The 27,061-nt window shown below is 36.4% G+C and overlaps 1 protein-coding gene across 1 annotated transcript in view; it reads right to left on the bottom strand.

The window, feature by feature from the left end:
• Window positions 1-27,061, bottom strand: part of ANKRD13C (ankyrin repeat domain 13C) — a 99,710-nt gene that overhangs the window by 49,168 nt on the left and 23,481 nt on the right. The window contains exons 2-5 of the mRNA XM_003127927.5: window positions 22,291-22,332; window positions 12,662-12,766; window positions 6,813-6,898; window positions 4,822-4,867 (exon numbers count right to left, since the gene is read on the bottom strand). Of these exons, the coding sequence (XP_003127975.1) occupies window positions 4,822-4,867; window positions 6,813-6,898; window positions 12,662-12,766; window positions 22,291-22,332 (279 nt within the window). The remainder of the gene's footprint in view (window positions 1-4,821; window positions 4,868-6,812; window positions 6,899-12,661; window positions 12,767-22,290; window positions 22,333-27,061) is intronic.

The following is a 27,061-nucleotide window of genomic DNA, read 5'->3' as shown; positions in this document are numbered from 1 at the left end:
TCTGATAAAATTTTTCCTTATACAAAACAACTTAAGTTGAGAAGAAGAATAATAGCATAAATCTATAGAAATGATCAAAGTTCTTCTTTCATTAACTGAGATTCAGTTTTCCTGTCCTTAAATATTTTGTATAGCACAAAAAAGATTAGAAGAAGACAGCACTCTAACTTAATTTAAATTTATTACATCTTTTGAAGTAGTACAGTAACCTACCAAAACAAAATTTAGACTCGCATACCAATACCCATTTATCAAAAATCAGAAAAAGAGGAAGATCTTGCTGTGGCATAGTGGGTTAAGGATCCAGCACTGCTGCAGTCATGGCAGAGGATTTGATCCCTGGCTCAGCAACTTCCATATGCTGTGAGTGCAGCCATTAAAAAAAAAAAAAAAAAAAAAAAAAAATTAAGAATTCATTGAAATGATGCTTGAAAAAAAATCAGAAAAGGAGGAAGGAAATGTAGAGAGAAAATTCTATGATGACTTTCTTTCCCCATGTAAATTGAAAATTTAAGCTCTCTATATATTAAATTATCTCAGCATAATCTGAGAGCCTAACACAGTCCTACAAAGGTATCACAGGCCACTGAACTGAAAAATGAAAAGTCTCTAAATTTTAATTTTGGTTTTGCTATTACTTACTCCCCGATTTTAAGAAGAGTTTCTAAGCCTAATGTTTTCCATCTATAGTATGCAAATAATAGTCCCAAATGCAGGATGGATATTCTGTAGATAATGAGATAAAGAAAAAACTATTAGTTTTTCTGTTGAAACATGCTATATACATAATGCTAAATTTGTAGTGATTATAAGGCTATAAATTATTTAACACTTTACAGTATCTAAGGGGCTTCCTTTAAAAATATGATTTCATTTCATCTACACCAAAACAAAAGCTTGAAAGAGGTGAAGCAGTTATTATTATCTATCCCCATTTCATAAATGAAGAAGTTGAGGCTCAGGAAAGATATCTGATTTGCCATGTCAAAACAGTTAGGAGCCAGTACTTCTGATTCTATACCTAAAAATTCACATTAGAATAATTTAGTTGGGGGGCAGAGCTTCCGTGCCTGCCCACTTGCATCTCTCACAAGGACCTATCTTAATAAATCTATTTCTTGCCTATCAAAAAAAAAAAGAATAATTTAGTTGCCTTCAGACTTGCTATTGATCAAGCCTGAGGTTATTTTTAGCCACACACAAAAGGAGAAAAAGTAGAGCTTGCATGCTCCAGTACCTATAAATTAAATTTAACCCTGAATCTCAATTATTTCTTAACTTCCCCTTATTTTGGGGTTGCTTTAAAAAAAAATGAGGTATCTTGAAAGGGGAGGGAACATGCCTAAACTCTAGGGGAAAAGCTTGGTAATCAAACCTAATAAAAGAGATTATCCAATATGTTTTAATCCCAAGTGTCTAAACTAAAAATCTGGCCAATGACTTTAGTTTTTTAAATTACAGATGCATCTTACAATCAGGTACTAGTAACTTTGACATGAAATCAGTAAAATCCTTCATAAATAATGAAACAGATATGTTGACTTTTTTATAAAGTAAAAGTCAAGTTCTTAAAGAGGCAACAACACTTTAAACAAGCAAGTCAGTGGTTGCATAATGAACTTGACCATGCAATATTTATAATGTGTTTATAACTATAGATACTATACACAACTTCAGGAGTAATTACATCCATTTCTATTTCTTCATATAATTGAAATGTCAAATTTTATTTATTTATTTATTTATTTATTTAGTCTGTTCTTTTAGGGCCACACGTGAGGCATATGGAAGTTCCCAGGCAAGGGGTCAAATCTGAGCTGCAGCTGCTAGCCTACACCACAGCTACAGCCACACCAGATCCAAGCTGCATCTGCAATCTACACTGCAGCTTGCAGCAACACTGGATCCTTAACTCATTGAGCAAGGCCAGGGATTGAACCCGCATCCTCATGGATACTAGTCGGGTTCTTAACCCACTGAGCCACAACTTCTGAAATGTCAATTTTAAAACATTTTTCTCAGCAAGATAAACTGACTTTTAGAATTCAAACCACTAACAATTACTAAGACAATCAGTTAAAGAGCCAATATTTTCAAAGAACAGCCTCAGTTTAGGATCACCAAGAATGACTAGGGTCTTTACAGGTGGAAAAAACACAGTGAAAAAAATATTCAGTCTTTAGGCCAATCTAATTTGGAGAATTTTTATTATACTGTGCTATTACAAAACTTTTTTTTTTCTCTCAGTGTTCTATGACACTGGAACTTCTGAATAATATATAGAGCAGAAAGGACCTATCAGAGTTAAACAAAATCATGTATAATTTTGATGTACACAAAACTAGCCTGATGAGCTTAAAGTTGCAACAATGTTGGAAAAAATTGATTGTATTTAGGGATTAAAATTTTACATTTAGAAATTACACTAGGAAAACTTCAACCAACCATGCTGTAAGGTATTATGCAGCTGTTAAAAATATGAAGTACTGGAGTTCCCGTCGTGGCTCAGTGGTTAACAAATCCGACTAGGAACCATGAAGTTGTGGGTTCGATCCCTGGCCTTGCTCAGTGGGTTAAGGATCCGGCGTTGCTGTGAGCTATAGTGGTGGGTCACAGACGTGGCTCGGATCCTGTGTTGCTATGGCTCTGGAACAGGCGGGTGGCTACAGCTCCAATTTGACCCCTAGCCTGGGAACCTCCATATGCCGCAAGAGCAGCCCTAGAAAAGGCAAAAAGACAAAAAAAAAAAAATATATATATATATATATATATATATATGTATGTATGTATATATATATATATATATATATATATATATATATATGAAGTACTTCTGGAATTCCCATCATGGCTCAGTGGAAACAAATCCTACTAGTGTCCATGAGGATGCGGGTTTGATCCCTGGTCTCACTCAGTGGGTTGGGGATCTGGCGTTGCCATGAGCTATGGTATAGGTCATAGATGCGGCTGGGATCTCATGTTGCTGTGGCTGTGGTATAGACCAGCAGCACCAGCTCCAACTGAAACCCTAGCCTGGGTACTTCCACATGCCACAGGTGCACCCCTAAAAAGAAAAGGAAAAAAAAAAATACACACACACACACACACACACACACACACACACACAAATATATGCAAAATACTTCCTCATGGACTGAAATATAAGATACCCATGATATATGAAGTAAAAATGACAAAATGCATGATGACATAATAGTATGATTCTATTTTTAAAAAACCAATGCTGAATATATATATATTTATATATGTGTACACACACACACATTTGTAAGAATTGAAAAGATTGAAAGTATTCATGTGAAACATTGAGTGGTTTCTATAGTTGTCAATTTGATTCATTTTTATGACTATTTTATGATTACTTTGGCAATAATAAGCATTCAATTATCTTTACGTCTTAAAAATTAATTCAGATGCTTTAAAAATCATGTTAAGCACATTATACCCAAACCTATATATACATTACATTTAAAAGTTGTGGGTTTTTTTGGGTTTTTTTTGCCACACTTATGGCATGTGAAAGTTCCTGGGCCAAGGATCAATCCCACAGCACAGTTGAAGCCTGCCCCACAGCTGCAGCAAGCCTGGATCCTTACCCCACTGCGCCACAAGGAAACTTCCTATTAAAAAGTTTTTTAACTCAAAATTTAGTTGTTTGGATAGCTGTTTACTTAGTAAAGGTCATTACGAAGAAACTTCGTATTCAGACATGAAAGTTTTCTCCCTAAGTAGACTCATGTTTAAAATGGAGAGGAGAGAAAACTTACCTTGCCAAAGGTAAATCAATAAATGACTGTAAAATACATAGGAATTAACATCTTTCATAAATAAGTGAAAGAGTGTGCAACCAAATAATATGTTAAGACAGTAGCTATAAAGCATGCAATAAAAGCAGAAAAGTGATTGAAAGATGTCAAAATATAATAAATCAAATGTTAACCAAATTCTTCACATTCAGGGATCTAAAGACTAAATTTCAAACTTCCCTAAATTCAATAACCTAGTAATCCCACAGTTATTCTTCTCTTCCCTCTGAAAATTCCTTATATTAAATTAGAGTAATATTTGAACACGCATTTTGTTTAAAAAAATAAAAAATAAAAGACAAGACAATTTTCAATAATTTTTCTGGGTTTTTTTGTTTGTTTGTTTTTGCTTTTTAGGGGCGCACCCGCAGTATATGGAGATTCCCAGGCTAGGGGTTGAATCAGAGCTATAGCTGCTGGCCTACACCAGAGCCACAGCAATGCAGGATCCGAGCCACATCTGTGACCTACACCACAGCTCCCGGCAATGCTGGATCCTTAACCCACTGAGTAAGGCCAGGGATCAAACCCACATCCTCATGGATGCTACTTGTGTTCACTAAGCACTGAGCCATGATGGGAGCTTCTCAATCCTTTTTCTGGAGCAACTATTTTTTTTCTCTTTTCAGCCTCACTCACAGTATATGGAAGTTCCCAAGTCAGGAATCTAATCAGAGCCCCAATATGTGGCAATGCTGGATCCCCTTAACCCACTGCGCCAGACCAAGGATCAAACTGGCAACCCTAAACAGAGACAAGGTGGAATATTAACCCACCACACTACAGTGGGAATTCCCAAATCTTAAAAGTAATAATTATGAAAGTTACTGATCAAGTTGGGATAATAGGGATTTATAACTATTATATTCAACGTGATGAAAAGTATTTAAATTTCCCTCAGGCAAGTATTAGTTAACATTTCTATATAAGTTATTTTTGCACTTGCATTTCTGCATATATATGTATTTTAGAGTAAAACATAGCACACTCTTACCCCAGCTTTGAAAATCCCAGTGAAGCTCTAGATAAAAGTCACCTAGCTGAGAAATGAAATACAAATAATTATTGAATGCACACCTTTGTTAGCAGTTCTTATACCTACTTGATATTTTGCTTTTAAAAAATCTATTATCATTAATGGTCTATAGATAGGAAGAGGAAATAATTTCAATGTTTGGCGTTGGAAACTCAAAAAATATATATGTTTATCTCTTTTTTTATATATTTTATTACGTAAAATGAATCATTACAATAGCAGACATCGCTACACTTATCTACAACGGAAAATACATATGACTCTAGATTTTACATTTTAATCACATAAGAACATATCTGAAATTGATAGGCATTTAAATTTGCATCAGTGGAGTTCCCGTCATGGCTCAATGGTTAACCAACCCGACTAGCATCCATGAGAATGCAGGTTCAATCCCTGGCCTTGTTCAGTGGGTTAAGGATGTGGCATTGCCATGAGCTGTGGTGTAGGTCATAGACGTGGCTCTGATCTGGCGTTGCTATTGCTGTGGTGTAGACTGGCAGCTGTAGCTCCAATTCAACCCCTAGTCTGGGAACCTCCATTTGTCATGGGTGGGGCCCTAAAAAGAAAAAAAAATAGATAAAAACTTTAAAAATAAAATTTTGAAAAAAAATTTAAAAATAAATAAATTTGCATCAGTAAATATTCCGTTTCTCAATATAACCAAAATAACATTGTCATACTATAAAAATAGTTAATAATTTTATTTTTTTTGGTCATACCCATGGCATGTGGAAGTTCCCATGCCAGGGACTGAACCCATGCCAGAGCAATGACCACTACAGTGACAATGCCAGATCCTTAACCTGCTGTCCCACAAGATAACTCAAAATCTTTAATATCTTTAACTTTTGGGGAGGGGGCCACACCCTCAGCATGGGGAAGTTACCAGGCCAGGTAGTTAATAACTTTAGAAGTGTTATAAAAAATGACTTCTAAAATGATTATTTGTATAGCTCCTAACAAAATCACCCACTGTGACAGAAACTTTTTTCTATAAAGTGATAACAATAGGAGTTCCTATTGTGGCACAGCAGAAACAAATCTGACTAGTATCCATGAGGATGCAGGTTCCATTCCTGGCCTCGATCAGTGGGTCGGGAATCTGGCGTTGCAGTGAGCTATGGCATAGGTCATACTCGGCTTGGATCCTACATTGCTGTGGCTATGGTGTAGGATGCCAGCTGTAGCTCCAATTTGACCCCTAGCCTGGTAACTTCCACATGCTGAGGATATGGCCCTTTAAAAAGCAAAAATAATAATAATAAAGTGTAACACTAAATCTGAAGTATATCGTCATATGTGATTTATAGAGAAAATTTTTATTTCACAAATTAGAAGCTAAACACCTAAAACTGTAACTATTTGGGGAACTACTGTATCAAATATTCTCAAAAAATTTAGATTTAAAAAAAAAGCATACCTAAAAGACGACTCAGTCATGACAACAGATCTTTCTCCCGCAGTTCTTTCAGGCATCAAATATACAGAGGAAAAAAGTAACAGAAACAAACCTCTCTCCCTTTCTGTGCCAGCACACCCAGCTCTCACCATCATAAAGTAAGAGTTTTGTTATGTAAAGAAAATGCAAACTGTTTGTACTAGCAGCAGCAGCTTCAGCCTGTAGAAAATCTTCTCATCCAAAGGACAAAGGAAAATTACTTCCATTGATTGACTTACCTCCTTTTTTCTTACAGCTCTTCTCTAATTTATTGAAAGCAATAATTCTTTATCTACCTTCCTAGTTCAAAGTAAATAACGCTTCCCATAAGATTACATTTATACATTATAGTCAGAGTATTTTGTGATGTCATTATTTCTTAATTGAAGGAGAATTTTTACCACTTCTTAACGCTTAATAATTAGTGAGAAATTAAACTGTATTTTAAAAAATGCTTAAAAGTACACTTACTATTTAGATGCAAAAACAGCAAAGAAATTTACCCTACCTCTTTCAGGGCTTTTAATAATCGAGGTCGTTTTTCTTCAACACTTTCCCTGGATTGCTGCTTAAGCTTCCTTAAAAGAGCTGTAACTAAAATTTAAATTAAAAATTTTTAATTTAATATAAATTTCCCCATACTACATTGCCAATTATACCTCAAAATGAAATAAGCCTAGCAAAAGATAAGATGAAAAAATGTACAGAGAAGAAAAAACATATACATCAATACATGCTGATTTCCTCCTGGTCCCATTTCCGTGTGTACACACACACACACACACACACACGAGAGCGTGCGTGCACGCACACACGTATACATACCAAATACTGTAATTTTTACTATTTTACAGTATGTATTCTTATAAACTACTTAATGCCCTATGTGGGATACAGAAGTATAAGGTGGGGTAGGGTGGGGAGTAGACACAGAAAAAAGCAGTAAAATTTAAACCAGATTTGTTTTGTCCACATAGGCCAAATTAGGAAAAGCTCAAGGAATAATATGGAAAATAGCAGAATCTATACTTATTTTTAACCACAAGTCTATCTATAATTCCAATATATCTTTAAAAGCCAAAATTCAAAGAGTAATGCTTAAATTACTAAACATCTCTCTTTCAGGAAAGAAGGAGATAAGACCTAGAAGTCAGGGAACATAGGACCTAGTTTCAGGTATACACTAGCTCTGTGACCTAGGTCAGCAGGTCCCAAACACAAGTCTAGATTTCAGTGCCCAACTATTCAAGTTTCCAGTGATATGCAGACAAATGATAAAACTGGGTGGAATTTTTTTTTTTTATAAATTATACTTTTTTCAATTTAAGGACTATTCTTTCTACTATTTTTGGTTTCAAAATATCTTTTTTTTAAATGCAATGATAACAGAGGAAAGCACTTTTTTTAAGTTCTTATATGCTACAATTAAACTCAGCTACTTTACATCAATCTTCAAATAAAATTCTTTTCTGGTCTATAAAATCCAAATAAATTATGAGAATAACCTAGATAAACATTAAGGTTCATTACAGATTCAATTTATATGAATCTGACTAACATTCATGTTCATTATAAATTAACTTTAATACCACAGCTATATTACCTAAATGTTATAGAATTCTTTTTATATTTCTTCTCCACTATAATCTCGAATACTCTAATAAGTGTTTTTTCAATCTACATCACCTTCAAATTCAAACAGACCCTTGTTGATATAAAGAATGAATTAATTTCCTAAATAGAAAAATGGTATCTTAATGAAAAGCAAAAGCCATATAGTTTCTATCAGCTAAATATACTTTAACTGATGGAAGACATTCAGTAAATAATAGAAAATTATGTTAAAATAACCAAACATTATTAAAAATGTAATGACAACCACTATATATAGCATAATAATACAGGAAAAGAGATTCTTGTTCTATCATGAGTTCTTGTTGTGGCTCAACAGGTTACAAACCCAACTAAGCATCCCTGAGGATGCGGGTTCAATCCCTGGCCTCACTCAGTGGGTTAAGGATCCAGCATTGCTGCGAGTTGTGGTGTAGTTTGCAGACACAGCTCAGATCTGGCGTTGCTCTGGCTGTGGTATAGGCCAGCAGCTATACCTCCGACTCAACCCCTAGCCTGGGAACTTCCATATTGTTGCCAAAGCAGTCCTAAAAAACCCAAACAGGGAGTTCCCATCGTGGTGCAGTGGAAACTAATCCAACTAGGAATGATGAGGTTGTGGGTATGATCCCTGGCCTCGCTCAGTGGGTTAAGGATCTGGCATTGCCCTGAGCTGTGGCGTAGGTCACAGACAGGGCTTGGATCTGGCGTTGCTGTGGCTGTGGTGTAGGCTGGCAGAAACAGCTGCAATTAGACCCCTAGCCTGGGAACCTCCATACACCAAGAGTGATGCCCCAAAAAGCCAAAAAGCCAAAAAAAAAAAAAAAAAACCCAAACAAAAAACAAAAAACATCAACTCAAGCTTCCTTATGGAAGCAGAAACAAACACTCAGATCACAATTAGACAAAACTACCAGAATATTTTGGGAGAATCAATATTTGTACCCCCATATTGTAAGAATCTTATTTACACTAATTAATAATGAAGATTAAAATTAGCTTTAGAGAATGTGGATGGTATTAGACAGAATTCATAAAAAACTCAAATAAAGAACTCCAGTAAACCACAACTTACTTAACTTTCTCTTCCTTCTTCTCCCATATAAGTACTTTTAAAGTTTTCAGTTTGTTGTGCTTAAGGCTTTTGAAGCTACTGCTTCAAGCGCTATTTAAATGTGTATTTTCTGCCTTCCACTTCCTTCTATGCTCCAGTCTAATTATTTCCTACTTCTTACTTGGATAATTCTACCTGGATCACACTACAGAAAATTCAAACTCAACAAACCTAACAATGAATTAAAACCCCTACTGTCCTTTCTCTTATACTCTGTATATCAATTATTTAATAAGATTCCCATTAATGCATGATAGATTCCTTGGAGTTACTCTGGATCCTTCCATTACTACCCATATCCAAGAGATAATCCACCACAGTTGATTCTTTCATTTATCTTTCTAATCTATCCCTTATATTTCTAAATACATTATCTTTTATTTAAGTCAAGTTTACCACATTTGTTCTAAAGAATTTTTTTCTAGGAGTTCCCACCGTAGCTCAGTGGAAATGAATCTGACTAGTAGTCATGAGGATGTAGGTTCAATCCCTGGCTTTGCTCAGTGGGTTAAGGATCTGGCGTTGCCATGAGCTATGGTGTAGGTCATAGACATGGCTCAAATCCCGAACTGCTGTGGCTGTGGTCTAGGCCAGCAGCTACAGCTCTGATTGGACCCTAGCCTGGGAACCTCCATATGCCATGGGTGTGGCTCTAAAGAGAAAAAAAAAAATCTTTTTTTTTTTTTCCCTCTAAAACTCTCTTGCCTCCCTACTCATTTTAAAAGTCTTCAGGCTTAGAGTTTCTGCTGTGGGACAGTGGGTTAAGAATCCAACTGCAGCAGCTCGGGTTCAGTCCCCAGCCTGGGATCCCTACAGGTCGCAGCTATGGCTCAGATTCAATCCCTGGCCCGGGAACTTCCATATGCCATGGATGTGGCCATAAAAAAAAGTCTTTAGGCTTATCTAATAATATCAATTCCTGCTATAAAGTCATCTGATGTTTTGCAGATCTCTGTAAATTTTTTTTTTTCTATTTAGGGCCACACCCATGGCATATAGAAGTTCCTAGGCGAGGGGTCAAATCAGAGCTGTAGCCACTGGTCTACACCACAGCCATAGCAACGCCAGATCCGAGCCTTGTCTGTAACCTACACCACAGCTCATGGCAACACTGGATCCTTAACCCATTAAGTGAGGCCTGGGATCAAACATGCATCCTCATGGATACTAGTCGGATTTATTTCCGCTAAGCCAAGATGGGAACTCCTCTGCAAATCTCTCGTGATAGAACATGATGGAGGATAATGTGAGAAAAAGAATGTGTATATATATATATATATATATATATATGACTGGGTTACTCTGCTGTACAGCAGAAACTGGCACAACACTGTAAATCAGCTAGAATGTCCTTACCCACCTCATTAACTGCTAAAATCCTTTGAGACTCAGCTCAAATAAACCAAACGCTGTGCCAAAATGAGATTTATTTTCTCCCTCAGCTGCTTCCCCTTAGTACTTTGTAAATATTTCAGAATCCTGCAGAATATTCACTGGTCTCTCTCACCCAACTAAAATGGGTTCCTCAACATCAAAGTTAATTGCACGCTCCTACTATGTTTCCGATGCACCTGGTAGGTACTTAAGAAACAAAGAGACAATCCCTGCCCTAATGAAGCCTACTGCCTAATGGAAGTGACGGGTAGCATTCTGGCTTCGTATACGGTCAGAGAAGACTTCCCTATACTTGAACTGAGATCTGAAGGGAAAGGATGTGTGAGTATAAGCAACTGAAAAGCCAGAAGAGCTGACACATCAAAATCATGTGGAAACTCATCATAAGATAAGGATGTAGATAAAAGACATTATCATACTGGATCTCAGAAATCAAGTTAGAGATTCTGGTCTTCATCCCACAAATAGGAATTTTTAAAAGGTTTAAATAGAAAAGTAACATGACCAGAAAAAGAAACTAGAAGAAAATATAACAACATATTAACAATGTTCATCTCTTAGTGAAATTACCTCCTTTTTTTCTCAATAATTTCCTATAGTAACTGTCACTTTCTTTTTTGGTGTTTTTGTTTTTTGCTTGTTTGCCTTTTTTTTTTTTGGCCGTGCCCATGGCATGTGGAAGCTCCTGGGTCAAGGATCAAACCCACACCACAGCAGTGACCCAAGCCTCTGCAGTAACAACACCAGATCCTTAACCCACTGTACCACAAGGGAAATCCTGTCTTATAAGAAAAAATATTATAAAGTTTTTAACAACGTAGGAGAATTTTGGTAAGTAAAAACCCAATAGGGACCTAACAAAACTTAAAAGCTTTTGCATAGCAAAGGATACCGTAAACAAAACAAAAAGACAACCCACAGAATAGGAGAAAATATTTGTAAATGAAGCAACCAACAAGGGATTAATCTACAAAATATACAAACAACTCATACAGCTCAATATCTAAAAAACAAACAATTCAATCAATCTACCCAATGTTCTGTGATACTCTACACGGGAAAAGAATCTCAAAAAGAATAGATGTGTGTGTATATATATAAATGAATCACTGTTGTACAGCAGAAATTATCACAACATCATAAATCAACTATACTTCAGTACAACTTAAAAAAATTTTAATGAAAATCCTAATCTAATACTTTTCAGAAAAAACTTCTTTCTAGTCTCAGCTTTTCTTTGCAGTTTTTATTTTCTTCATTAATTAACTAAACAAATACCTGTGCTAATCATTGTTTTAGGACCCAGAAATGAAAGGATGAATAACATATTCATGACTTGAGTTCTCACAAAGCTTATATTGTCAGGATAGAGTAGGGAAGAGACACTGGACAATTATTTAGAAGCGTGCTGAATACTGCAAAGGTAAAGAGGGGACCACTTTGAAAGTGTATAAGGAAGAGAAGTTAATCTACTTAAGGAGTTGGGGAAAGAAATGTAAAGTTGAGATGCAAATGAAAAAGACTGACAGTTCCCATTAAGACTGCAAACCAACATGGACTGCTGTCTCTTTCCCCCAAACTAACTTTTGATATGCTACAAAAATAAAACAGAGGCTGATGGAATTCCTAAAACTACCATTAGATAAATATACCATAATAAATCTATATAAACCATAAGTAACTCCCAGAGAGACAGAAGACAGCTAGGTCTCAATATAGATAAGAAATTGGAACTACCTACAGTTGGGGATGGGGTGCAAGAAAAAATGGATAAGGGAGTCAAAAGGTATAAACGTCCAGCTCTAAAATAAATAAGTCATGGGCGTATAATGTACAGCATGTTGACTACAGTTAACAATACTGTACTGCATATATGAAAGTTGCTAAAAGAGCAGATCTTAAAAGTTCTCATCACAAGAAAAACAGAAATACTCTAACTATATATGGTGACAGAGGTTAACTAGATTTATTGTGGTGATCACAGTACATACAAATAATCAATATGTTGTCAATTGATTAATATAATGTTGTATGTCTATCTATATTTTTATCTAGGTATATTTATACATATAATAATGGTAATTATATATATAAAATCATGAATAATTCATATGTAAGTTTATAAGTAATTGCAAACTTTTCATAGTATAGAAAGTTACAGTAAATGGAAAATATTTCAAGTGCATCACTTCATCTTTCAATAATATATATCAACAAGAATCATTTATTTTGCTTACTCATCTGTCTATCTCCATAACTGATGGCTTCTGCCAGCGGGCTCCATCCCTGAGCATTTTTCACCTTTACTGGAGCATTGTGAGCCAAAAGTAAGTGGGCACATTCTGAAACATAAAGAGGTAATAACATCAAATATCATGCAATTTTTTTTTTTGTCTTTTTTGTCTTTTTGCCTTTTCTAGGGCCACTCCTACAGCATGTGGAGGTTCCCAGGCTAGGGGTCTAATCGGAGCTGTAGCCGCTGGCCTACACCACAGCCACAGCAACGCCAGATTCGAGCCACGTCTGTGACCTACACCACAGCTCACGGCAACGCCAGATCCTTAACCCACTGAGCAAGGCCAGGGATCGAACCCACAACTTCATGGTTCCTAGTCAGATTCGTTAACCACTGTGCCACCACAGGAACTCCCAATCATGCAACTTTTAAAATCTCTAAATTTAAAAATCATGTAAAAACTGAAGAAATCAAATTATTATAAATAGATATATGAAATAAGTACTGTACTATAAATAATTAATTATTAAAATTCCTATGTACATAAGCAGGATTGTTTCAGATTTTTAGATTCAAGAAGTATCTATTTTATCACCTAAAAATAAATTGAAAAGAAACTATTATGTTCCCTAATCGAAAGGGTATTTTTTTTTTTTTTGTCTTTTGTCTTTTTAGGGCCGCACCCGCAGCATATGGTGGTTCCCAGGCTAGGGGTCCAATCAGAGCTGTAGTTGCTGGCTTATGCCACAGCCACAGCAACGCAGGATCTGAGCTGCGTCTGTGACCTATACCACAGATCATGGCAATGCTGGATCCTTAACCCACTGAGCAAGGCCAGGGATTGAACCCACATCCCCATGAATACTAGTCAGGTTCATTAACCACTGAGCCATGATAGGAACTCCCCCAAGGGTATTTTGAGAATGTTTCCATACTCTCAAAGATAACCCAAGAACCTCAAGAATAATTTACATTAAAATTCCTACTATCTCAGATTAAGAGGATGAGGTATATATACACAATGGAATACTACTCAGCCATAAAAAGAATAAAATAATGCCATTTGCAGCAACATGGAAGGGACTAGAGACTCTCATACTAAGTAAGTCAGAAAGAGAAAGACAAATACCATATGATATCACTCATATCTGGAATCTAATATACAGCACAAATGAACCTTTCCACAGAAAAGAAACTCATGGTCATGGAGAACAGACTTGTGGTTGCCAAGGGGAGGGGGAGGGAGAGGGATGGACTGGGAACTTGGGGTTAACAGATGCAAACTATTGCCTTTGGAATGCATAAGCAATGAGATCCTGCTGTATAGCACTGGGAACTATATCTAGTCACTTATGATGGAACATGATAATGTGAGAAAAAAGAATGTATACATGTACGTGTGACTGGGTCACTTTGCTGTACAGTAGAAAATTGACAGAACACTGTAAACCAGCTATAATGGAAAAAATAAAAATCATTATTAAAAAAAATTCCTACTATAAGACCCAAAAGAGGATTTGTATGTCTGTAAGGTCAAATGGAAAGCTCATTATTTATTTCAGGGGGAAAAAAAAAGTTATTTTTAAAAAGGATCACTAATGTTTCCATAAACTCTTATTTTTCAAATTTTACAATTTTGTTTAGTTCATAAAAAAACCAAAAAGGGCAAAAACTTGTTTATGGTTACAAGACATATGTGGACGTCTTCTAATCAAAAAAAGGTCTAAGGTATACTTGGCTCACCACCTAGCCCAGGCACAGTCACCCAGAGAAATTTAAGGAGAATACTGAAGACTACGCCACAGAGACAGAATAATTACATTTAAGAAAAAAAATCTATGCTCAGAACAAGTTCCCAAAACAAGGGATATCTCAGGATGCAATGAGGGATCTCAGGCCTCTTGGATCCTGGCTAATAAGTTCAGGAGTAGTGGGTATAAAACACTGCTCTCAACATTTCCAGTTATTCAAGGAAAACTTACGTAGTACTTCATCAATGGATTTTGTGGTTTCAATTGTTTTGTTTATATAATATTTACTCTTCCCAGCTCCAGTGGCTGGGACATTTCCAACATTTAACATTGGGGATACTTGTAATCTGAACTGAGTCTTAAAATAAGAACTAACATGATACATCATGACATGGATAAAAGTTTTCTACAAAAGAAAAAAAAAGTCTAAGGTAAAAACCCTTATAGGTTGAGGAATTTTTTTCATTATTTTTTTAGGGCCACATCTGCAGCATATGGAGGTTCCCAGGCTAGGGGTGGAATTGCTACACCACAGCAATGCGGAATCCGAGCCACATCTGAGACCTACACCACAGCTCATGGCAATGCCAGATCCTTAATCTACTGAGCGAGGTCAGGGATCGAACCTGTGTCTTCATGGATCCTAGTCAGTTTCGTTTTTGCCGTGCCATGACGGGAACTCCTAGAAATTTTTCTTTTAATTAAAAATAAAAAGCTGGAGTTCTGTCGTGGCTCAGTGGTTAATGAACCTGAATAGTATCCATAAGGACTTGGGTTCGATCCCTGGCCTCTCTCAGTGGGTTAAGGATCCAGTGTTGCTATGAGCTGTGCTGTAGGTCACAGATTCAGCTTGGATCCTGAGTTGCTGTGGCTGTGGCGTAGGCCAGCAACTACAGCTCCAATTTGACCCCTAGCCTGGGAACCTCCACATGCCATGGGTGAGGCCCTAAAAAGGCAAAAAAAAAAAAAGGAGTTCCTGTTGTGGCTCAGCAGTAACAAATCCAACTAGTATCCAGGAGAATGTGGGTTCGATCCACGGCCTTGTTCAGTTGGTTAAGTATCTGGCATTGCCATGAACTGTGGTGTAGGTCTCAGACGCAGCTGGGATCTTTTGTTACTGTGGCTGTAGGGTAGGCCAGTGGCTGTGGGGTAAGCCAGCAGCTGTAGCTGTGATTCAGCTCCTAGCCTGGGAACTTGCATATGCTGCACATGTGGCCCTTAAAAAAAGCAAAAAAAAAAAAAAAAAAATTAAACAAAATAAAAAGCATAATAAAAGGCAGAAAAACATTTGAAACTGAGGGCTCATGGGAAATTTACAATGACTATCCAATTTAAATTCCCTAGATGGGAGTTCCCCTCGTGGCGCAGTGGTTAACGAATCCGACTAGGAACCATGAGGTTGCGAGTTCGGTCCCTGCCCTTGCTCAGTGGGTTAACAATCCGGCATTGCAGTGAGCTGTGGTGTAGGTTGCAGATGCAGCTCGGATCTTGCGTTGCTATGGCACTGGCGTAGGCCGGCAGCTACAGCTCCAATTTGACCCCTAGCCTGGGAACCTCCATGTGCCACGGGAGCGGCCCAAGAAATAGCAAAAAGACAAAAAAAATAAAAAAATAAAAAAAAATAAATTCCCTAGATGAATGATTCACTCATTCAGTCTTATACCAAATATTTACCTAGTACCCATTATTTGCCATTTCTAAGTACTAGGTCCTAGATATCAGTGAGAAGATGAGATCTTGCTATCAGATAACTCACATCTTACGTTAAAATATAATAAGTAAAAAGCCAAAACAAAACAAATAATGATAAGTACTCTGAAGGAAACAAGGTTGTTATGACAGTTGTAATATAAAGCAAGTGAGCTGAGGTGGAGTAAGAATGGCACTATTTTAGTACTATTACTAGTAATAGAAGGAGTATCTATCCTACTAGGAAATTATATTAGAATAAAGTAAAATAAATACAGAAATTTTACAAAGAGGTTTAAGAAAGTACGCTGGTTGTATACAAGAATATATATACAAGAGTGTTTATTTTAGCATTATTTATAATGTAAATATGAATATCCATAATGGGGTAATGACTGACTAAAGTATAATGCTTCTACACTCCTGGAGTAATATGTAGGCATTTTTTTTAAAAGAGAGTCAGAAGGACAAAGGATTCACTTGAATGACCAGCCACTGGCCAAATCTGAGAAACTGAGCATCGAAAAGAAAAAAAAAAAAAATTAAACAAAAAATAATTGATAGACTCAGAATGACATCAAAAAATAAGAAGGCAAAAAAATAAAAAATAAAAAAATAAGAAGGCAATGAGTTCCTTACAGAAGAATGATAGCTAATATAGAATATATGATAAAACTATAAAATCAGCAGAACATAACCCCAATGTAATCACTGATATAGGTAAAGTCCTCAATGAAAGCTAAAGCCACTAGGTAAAAAGCTAGGAAAGAGAATATATATACGTGTGTGTGTGTGTGTGTGTGTGTGTGTGTGTATGACTAAGTATCATCACAGGCTGATGTAATAAAGAGAAAACTATTCCTTTACATGGAGAAAACTGGAGATTATCATCTCAAAACATGTGATCAAAATTTAGTGACAGTAGTAGTGGGATAACTTAAAATTACATATATGTTTACTAATATGATGCAATACAAAGTTCTTAACTTCACCTATGCAGTATTCTTTCAGAAATGTTTAATCTGAATCTAATCAAGCTTCTATAGCTAATTTTTGATTTATAGAAAAGATATATGAAACAAATTAGATAACATCATGAGAAAATAATCAGGCAAAACTAAGATGGGAGACATACAAATTAACTGGGCAAGATACTTCAAAAAGTTGGGTCTATACAAAAAAAAAAATTGTTTAAAGCCTTTCACATACAAAAAAAAAATGTCAGGTTCAAAAGACAGGGGGAAAGGTAGGTAATCTTTTCTAGATTATCTGAGACATAATAACCAAATATAATGAATGAACTTCAATCAGATCTTGATTCAATATGAATAACCCGTAAAAGACATTTTGGAACAAATGAAAAAAAATCAAATATGATTAGATATTATAACGAAATTACTATTTTTCTGAGGTGTGATAATGATATGGTGGTTATAAAGGAAAATATCCTTATTAGAAATACATGATGAAGTATTTGGTGTAAAATGTCATGATGGCTACATATAGTTTTCAAATGGTACAGTAAAAATATTAAATATATAATACACTAAGATAAAGCAAATATGATAAAATAACAACTATTAAAGGTAGGTAGAGAGTATCTGAATGTTGTGGTAATCTCTCAGTGTCTCTGCATATTTAAAATTATTCATAAGAAAGCATTGAAAGAAAAAATGACAAATGTTAAAAATAGAAATAGGGAGTTCCCGCTGTGGCTAAGTGGTTAATGAATCTGACTAGGAACCATGAGGTTGTGGGTTTGATCCCTGGCCTTGCTCAGTGGGTTAAGGATCCAGCTTAGCCGTGAGCTGTGGTGTAGGTCACAGATGCGGCTCAGGTCACGCGTTGCTGTGGCTCTGGTATAGATTGGCAGCTACAGCTACAACTAGACTCCTAGCCTGGGAACCTCCATGTGCCACAGGTGAGGCCCTAGAAAAGCCAAAAAAAAAGAGAAAAAAATAGAAATAAATTTAAGCCATTTCAACAGACTGAAAGAAATGTCTACATTGTACTGATAAATGATATAATATTTATGCTCAATGCAGAAGTGTATTAGCACCACATTTTTACAAAAGGAATAGTTAAAAAACCATGAGTGTGTGTTCAGATATAGACACATATTGTATAAAATAATAAGCATGAAGAAAACTATGGAAGAATATCTAGCAGGCCTGTTAACATGGGTTACTAGGTTTAATGGTAGAAGGGAGTTAATAAGGAGAGAAGATGACAGACCATCTAAAAAGAATTTTTTAAAATAAATAAAATGGATCTACTCCTAAGGAAACCAACCATAGGGTTTTATATAAATATGTGTATGTGTGCATAAATAAAGAAGTTGGGGAACATAAACATGGATAGATAGCTAAAGACTTTTAAGTATTTCATGATATGGAGTTCCCATCGTAGAGCAGCGGAAACGAATCCTACTAGGAACCATGAGGTTTTGGGTTCCACCCTGGCCTCGCTCAGTGGGTTAAGGATCCAGCGTTGCCGTGAGCTCTGGTGTAGGTCACAGATGCGGCTCAGATCCCGCATTGCTGTGGCTGTGGCATAGGCCAGCAGCAACACTCTGATTAGACCCCTAGCCTGGGAACCTCCATATGCCGCAAGTACGGCCCTAAAAAGACAAAAAAGACACACAAAAAAATAAAGTCCCCTTCAACAATGATATCATTAAAGGTTTAAATCTCTAAAAGAGAAGACAAAAGAGAATAAATGGAAGAGGCCAAACAATGGTATAATGTAAAAGTTATTTATTTATTTATTTATTTGGTCTTTTTGTCTTTTCTAGAGCCGCACCCATGGCATGTGGAGGTTCCCAGGCTAGGGGTCGAATCGGAGCTATTGCTGCTGGCCTAAGCCAGAGCCACAGCAATGTGGAAACCAAGCCTCGCCTGCAACCTACACCGCAGCTCAGGGTAATACCAGATCTTTAACCCACTGAGTGAGGCCAGGGATCCAACCCTCAACTTCATGGTTCCTAGTCGGATTCATTAACTACTTAGCGACAACGGGAACTCCTAAAAGTAATTTATAGATTTAAATATAAGGTAGATATTTTATCTTCCACTACATATATCAATCTCACTCTTGAATAATCAAATATCAAAATATTAAAAGGCCAAAAATAAAAAAGCAAAAAAGAACACATGGAAAAATGTAAATGGAAAATTACCAATTGATCAGTATATTAATAGCTATATCTACTCCACATGAAAAGGACACAGGAAGAGCAAATACTGGTATTGTTTGCAGATGGTGAATCATCTAAGTGTTTCAGAAAATATGTTCCATAGAACTCTAGTCTCTCAAGATACTTGTGAAAAAGAGGAGTTCCTGTTGTGGCTCAGTGGTACAAACCCAACTAATATCCAAGAGGATGCGGGTTCGATCCCTGGCCTCACTCAGTGGGTTAAAGATCCGTCACTGCCATGAGCTGTGGTGTAGGTCGCAGACGTGGCTTGGATCTAGTGTTGCTATGGCTGTGGCAGCCAGCTACAGCTCTGATTCAACCCCTAGCCTGGGAACTTCCATATGCCCCAGGTGCAGCCATAAAAAGAAGAAAAAAAAAAAAAAAAACACAAGAAAGATACTTGTGAAAAAGAGATAATATCAAATAATTGTTGGGAACAGTAACTGTATATCCAACAGAAGGCTCCAATTCAGAAAGAATGAATATTAGTATAACAAAGTTCTAGAGAAGGCCCACAATAAAGAAAACTGCTTAATACTTATTACCCTGCTATTTTCCAAACCAAGTTGACCTGGAAACACTATTTTCCTCTAAACACTTATCAACATCCCACGAAATTAATGTTCTGTGAAACACATTTTGGATAGGCTGATATAATCCTGTGATGAAGCATAAAAATACCTCCACCTAAAATTAGAACAAAGAGACCTAAGATGGTAAATATGTTCATTCCATAGTCAAATCCTCTTAAATCCATATTTACTATTAAAATACTAAATATAGAACAGCAATCAGACTTGGCATCCAATTAACTATGTCTGCCATGAAAACAGAAGGGAAGCATGTTGCATATTAGCTAACTTTGATTTAGATCATTTCCTTTTTGAATGGTTCACAGTGAAAAGAGCAAGGCAGTTCAGCATTATAAATAGGAATCCAAGGTCTGAAATAAGATACTCCAAGTTCAAGTCAAAACGGCCACTTTACGGAGTTCCCGTCGTGGCACAGTGGTTAACGAATCCAACTAGGAACCATGAGGTTGAGGGTTGGATCCCTGGCCTTGCTCAGTGGGTTAAGGATCCGGCGTTGCTGTGGGCGTGGGCTGTGGTGTAGGTCGCAGACGTGGCTCGGATCCTGCATTGCTATGGCTCCGGTGGCTACAGCTCCAATTAGACCCCTAGCCTGGGAATTTCCATATGCTGCGGGAGCAGCCCTAGAAAAGGCAAAAAGATAAAAAAATTTTAAAAACTGCCACTTTACTCTGGAAAAGTTGCTTAACTTCTCAGAGCTTTTTTCATCTGTAAAGTGGGGATAATGATAGTAACTGCCTCACATGATTGTTGAGTTAAATTAATAAATATGTATAAAGCACTAAAAAAAAAAAAAAAAAAAAAAATCTACCAGGAGTTCCCGTCGTGGCGCAGTGGTTAACGAATCTGACTAGGAACCATGAGGTTGCGGGTTCGGTCCCTGCCCTTGCTCAGTGGGTAAACGATCCGGCGTTGCCGTGAGCTGTGGTGTAGGTTGCAGACGCGGCTCGGATCCCGCGTTGCTGTGGCTCTGGCGTAGGCTGGCGGCTACAGCTCTGATTGTACCCCTAGCCTGGGAACCTCCATATGCCGTGGGAGCGGCCCAAAGAAATAGCAAAAAGACAAAAAAAGAAAAAAGAAAAGAAAAAAAAGAAAGCATAAGTTTTTAGTGATCAAATTTAAAATTTAGCCAACTACATCTGATATCTTTTTACCAAGGTAGCTATTCTAGAGAAGACTATCATGGTCTGCCTTGCCCATATTCCTGCTAAATTAAATATTCTTCCTCTGTATTCCTTTTTTTTCTTTTTTTATATATATATAAAACTTGAAAGGTTGTCAGTCAGCTGTCTGGAATCCTCACTTTCCAGGATTACTAGGAATCCAGATAACTAAGATTTTATTGCATCTAGAAATAGCCTTAAAAAGTAGATCTTTTAGGGAGTTCCCGTCGTGGCGCAGTGGTTAACGAATCCGACTAGGAACCATGAGGTTGCAGGTTCGGTCCCTGCCCTTGCTCAGTGGGTTAACGATCCGGCGTTGCCGTGAGCTGTGGTGTAGGTTGCAGACCGGCTCGGATCCCGCGTTGCTGTGGCTCTGGCGTAGGCGGGTGGCTACAGCTCTGATTCAACTCCTAGCCTGGGAACCTCCATATGCCGCGGGAGCGGCCCAAGAAATGGCAACAACAACAACAAAAGACAAAAAAAAAAAAAAAAAAGTAGATCTTTTAAATCCCCTGTATATAAGTTGGTTTTCTTTCTTTACCTATTTTGAAAAATAAACAAGTACTAAGTTTTTATAATTATCTACAATAAAAAGCCTAGACTTAGGAGTTTAGATATACAAAACAGTCCATATTAAAGAAATCCTGAATTTTAAAAGTATTACAATAATTAATAAAACTTAATATTTGGAAGTAAGAATCTCCTGAAATTATGAACACTTGCTTGATAAAATGTTCAAAAAAGAAAAAAAAAGTTTTGGAGTTCCCATAGTGGCTCAGTGGTAACGAATCCAACTAATATCCATGAGGACGCGGGTCCAATTCCTGGCCTCGCTCAATGGGTTAAGAATCTGACGTTGTCATGAGTTATGGTGTAGACTGCAGACACAGCTCAGATCTGGCACTGCTATGGCTGTGGTGTAGGCCAGCAGCTACAGCTCTGACTTGACCCCTAGCCTGGGAACTTCCATATGCCTCACACAAGGCCCTAAAAAAAAAAAGGAAAAAAAAGTTTCAAAAGGCATAAGGTTAGTACAAGACTTCCAATAACTCTTTGAAAAAAAGTGCTATGGAAAAAGACAAAGGATTTGTGATTCTTAATATACTGAATCCTAAACTCAATTAGCACATCAAATAATCAGGTGATTTTTTTTTTTAACTCAAAACATAAAACTCATCTTAAAATTTTTAAACTGATAATCCATGGGTGAAATTAAACAAAAAAAGAAAATATTTACTAACCTTTATTTCCTAGCATCACAGCAAGATGTAAAGGAGTGTTTCCTAAAATTAAAAAAAGTTTTTTAATTAGTGTAAAAACATTGGAAAAATCATTTAAAAGTGGTTTTAGCTCCTTCAAATTTCAGAATGATTTTAAGCAAAAATAATGTAACTATAAAATGAACCTGCTTATGTGGCCAAGTCAAAGTTAGAAGATGCTATGGTTTCTAAACACAATGTATCCTACTCCTCTCCCCCAAATGCCAACCCCCATAAAAGATAATCCATTTTGCTTTTGGAATTTCTTCTCCAAACAGATTTCAGATTCCTTTGCTTCTAATTTTTCTATTATACTATTCTTTGTTCATTCAGCACACAACTTAAATACCTCCTATATACCCATACTTGCTCACAAATATCAATAGGATCCAACCCCAGTCTTCAAGTTTTAATAAATAAAAGAAAATGAAAACACTAACTGGAAAAAATATATGCACTTCCATGTTCATTACAGCATTATTTACAATAGCCAAGATATGGAAACAACCTAAGTGAATATCGACAAATTAATGAATAAATAAAATGTGGTGTGTGTAGATATATATAAAATATTCCGCTGTTTGTGTATATATATTACCAAAATATAATTATTTATATATAATATAAAAATGTATATATTCTTATTGCAAATGCCCCTTTTATTAAAAATAACTGCAATTCATATTAAGGGTTCCCCAATCCTGTGAATTCTGCCAAGTCCCCAGGCCTACCCATCAGGACTAGAGACCAATCCCTAGCTGTTGGCAGGGCAGCTAGATGGCAAGATTTCATTCTTTTTAATGGCTGAATAATGCTTTCTGATTGCCTAGAAGCAATCTACAGTGGCCCCTAGCTCTGAGCTTTCATTAGGTCAGAGCAGCAGCAGAGCCACCTGAGGCCAGCATGCACCATGGTGACTGTAGAGAGGCAGACCTTCCAGTAAATATTCCAAACACAGAGCACCCCCCAGGGCACTGACCTGACTGGGATCAGGGCAGAAGCCTTAGATGAGCCACCAGGCCAGAGACCAGGAAGCAGACTCACAAGCAGATATATTATACATGTATATGTTTTATGTATTTATATACATACAGTGGAATATTATTCAGCCATTAAAAAAGAATGAAATCTTACCATGTACAATATGGATGGATCTTGAACACATTATACTAAATGAAGAGAGTCAGATAAAGACCAGTATCATATAATCTAATGCAAATGTGGAATCTTTAAAAATATATATATATAAAATATAAATAATATATAATATCATACACACACACTGAGATCAGATTGTTGGATGCCAAAGGTGGAAAGTGCATGATGGGTGAAAAGGGTGAAGGCAATCAAAAGCTACAAACTTTCAGTTAAAAAAATAAGTCATGGGGATATAAAGTACAGCATGGCTACTACAGTTAGCAGTATTATATGTTGCATATTTGAAAGTTGCTAAGAGTAGATCTTAAAAGTTCTCATCACAACCAAAAAAAAGTATTTTGAACTATGTATGATGATGGATGTTAACCAGACATCTTGTGGTGATCATTTCACCGTATACAAATATAAAATCACTGTATTATACACCTGAAACTAATAAAACATTGTTATGTCAATTATACCTCAATTTAAAAAAATACAGTATGTTGCAATGATAATTTCTTATGTCTCAAAATGCACAGTACCTTGTTATTCTAAACAAAATACATTTTGTTTCTGATAAAGCTAGAGAAAACAAGAAATCCACGTATATAAATTTCAATTTCCTTTGTTGTTGCTGCTGTTCTTGTTGGTTATCTTTTTTCATTTTTTGAAGGTTTACTCAAGTATAGTTGATTTACAATGTTGTGATAACTCCTACTGTACAACAATTTAGTTACACATAAACACACACCCACTCATTTTCAGATTCTTTTCCCATATACATTATCACAGAATATTGGTAGAGTTCCCTGTGCTATACAGCAGGTTCCCCTTGGCCAGTCAGCATGTGCCAATCCCAAGCCGCCAGTCCACTCTTCCCTGCCATCTGTTCCCTCTGGTAACCATAAGTTTGTTTTCAACGTTTGCAAGACTGTTTCTGTTCTGCAAATAAATTCATTTGTATCCTTTTTTAGATTCCATACATAATTGTTATCAAATGATGTTTGTCTGTCACTGTTTGACTTAGTTCATTTAGCATGATAATCTCCAAATCCATCCATGCTGCTGCAAATAGCATTATTTCATTTCTTTTTTTATGGCTGAGTAATATTCATTGTATATATGTACCACATCTTCTTTATCCATTCCTCTGTTAAGGGACATTTACATTGTTTCCATGGCTTGGCTATTATAAACAGTGCAGAAATGAACATTGGGAAGCATATATCTTTTTGAATTATGGTTTTCTCTGGATAGATGCCTAAGAGTGGGATTGCAGGATCATAGGGTAGTTCCATTTTTAGTTCTTTGAGGACCCTCCACACTGTTTTGCATAGTGGCTGTACCAATTAACACTCCAACAAACACTGCAGGAGGGTTCTGTTTTGACTTTTTGATGATGGTCATTCTGGCTGGTGTAAGTGGTACCTCAGAGTAGTTTTGATTTGTATTTTTTTAATAATTAGCAATGTTGAGCATCTATTCTTGTGGGCTGGGGTGGCCATCTGTCTGTCCTCTCTGGAGAAATGTCGATTTGGATCTTTGGCCCATGGTTTGACTGGGTTTGTTTGTTTTTCATATATCGAGCAGCATGAGTTGTTTGTATATTTGGAGATTAACCCCTTGTTTACTGCTTCATTTGCAAATATTTTCTCCCATTCTGGGGGCTGTCTTTTCATTTTGTTTATGCATTCTTTTGCTGTGCAACAACATTAAGTTTAATTAGGTCCCATTTGTGTGTGTGTGTATATATATATATATATATACTTTTAATTTTCATTACTCTAGGAAGTGGATCTATTTTTTGATCGTTTATTTTGGGTTTGTTTGTTTGTTTGTTTGTTTTTTGCTTTGTTTGCTTGTTTGTGTTTGTTTTGTCTTTATAGCATTGCTTCAGCAACAAAGTTCCCAGGCTAGGGGTCGAATTGGAGCAGTAGCCACAGGCCTACACCACCACAGCCACAGTAATGCTAGATCCAAGCCACGTCTGTGACCTACACCACAGCTCATGGCAATGCCAGATCCTTAACCCACTGAGAAAGGCTAGGGATCAAACCTGTGTCCTCATGGATACTAATCAAGTTTGTTACCACTGAGCAACAAGAACTCCAGGAAGTGGATCTGAAAAGCTATTGCTGCAATTTATGTCAGACTGTTCTCTCTACATTTTCTTCTAGGAGTTTTATAGTATCCATCCTTAATACATTTTGACTGTATTTTTGTGTATAATGTTAGACAATGTTCTAATTTCATCATTTTAAATGTAGCTGTCCAGTTTTCTGATCACCACTTATTGAAGAGACTATCTTTTTCTCCATTGTATATTTTTACCTACTTCAACACAGATTAATTGACCTTAAATGTGTGGGTTTATTTCTAGACTTTCTATCCTATTTCATTGATAGACATTTTTGTTTTTGTGCCAGGACCATACTGTTTTGACAATTAAAGCTTTGCAGTATATTCTGAAGACAAGAAGCCTGATACCTCCAGCTCCATTTTCATTTCTTAGGATTGCTTTGGCTATTCAGGATCTTTTGTGTTTCCATACACATTTTTTTAATTTTTTGTTCTATTTCTGTGAAAAATGCCATTAGTAATTTGATAGAGATTGCACTGAAACTGTAGACTGGCTTGAGTAGCAAAGTCACTTGGAGAGTATGGATTCTTCCAATTCAAGAATATGGTATATATTTCCATCTGTTTGTGTCATCTTCAATTTCTTTCAATAGCATCTTATAGTATTTTCAGAGTACAAGTCTTCTGCCTCCTTAGGTTTATTCCTAGATATTTTTGATTTTTTTTTCTGTTTGATGCAATGGTAAATGGAATTATTTCCTTAATTTCTCTTTCTGAACTTTCACTGTTAGAATACAGAAACACAAGAGATTTCTGTGTATTAACTTTGTATCCTACAACTTTACTGACTGTATAGATGAACTCTAGTTTTCTGATAGCGTTTTTAGATTATCTATGCTGTCATCTGCAAACAGGGACAGTTTTACTTTGTCTTTTACAATCTGGATTTCTTTTATTTCCTTTTTGTTCTCAGACTGCCATGGCTAGGACTTCCAAAACTATGTTGAATAAAATTAGTGAGAGTGGACATTCTTGTCTTTTTCCTGATGTTAGCAGAAATTACATCAGCTTTTCACCATTGAGAATGATTTTAGTTTAGGTTTACCATATATGGCTTTTTTGTGTATGAGTGTGTCTTTTTGTCTTTTTAGGGCTGCGCCTGTGGCATATGGAGGTTCCCAGGCTAGGGCCGAGACAAGTCTGTGACCTGCACCACAGCTCATGGCAATGCCAGATTCTGAACCCACTGAGCGAGGCCAGGGATGGAACCTGAATCCTCATGGATACTAGTCAGGTTCGTTAACCACTGAGCCACAATGGGAACTCCCGTAAATGGAGTTTATTATGTTGAGGTAGACTTCCTCTATGCCCACTTTCTGGAGGGTTTTTTTTTCTTTTTTCATAAATGAGTGTTGGAATTTGTCAAAAGTTTTTCCTCCATCTATTAAGATGATCACATGATTTTCATTCTTCAATCTGTTCATGCGGTGAATCATACTGATTGATTTGCAGATACTAAAAAATCCTTGCATCT

The sequence above is a fragment of the Sus scrofa genome, chromosome 6, assembly GCF_000003025.6.
Source record: "Sus scrofa isolate TJ Tabasco breed Duroc chromosome 6, Sscrofa11.1, whole genome shotgun sequence".
NCBI classification, from domain to species: domain Eukaryota; kingdom Metazoa; phylum Chordata; class Mammalia; order Artiodactyla; family Suidae; genus Sus; species Sus scrofa.
Note: the sequence above shows the minus strand (reverse complement) of the source record. Positions and strands in the feature narration are given on the sequence as shown.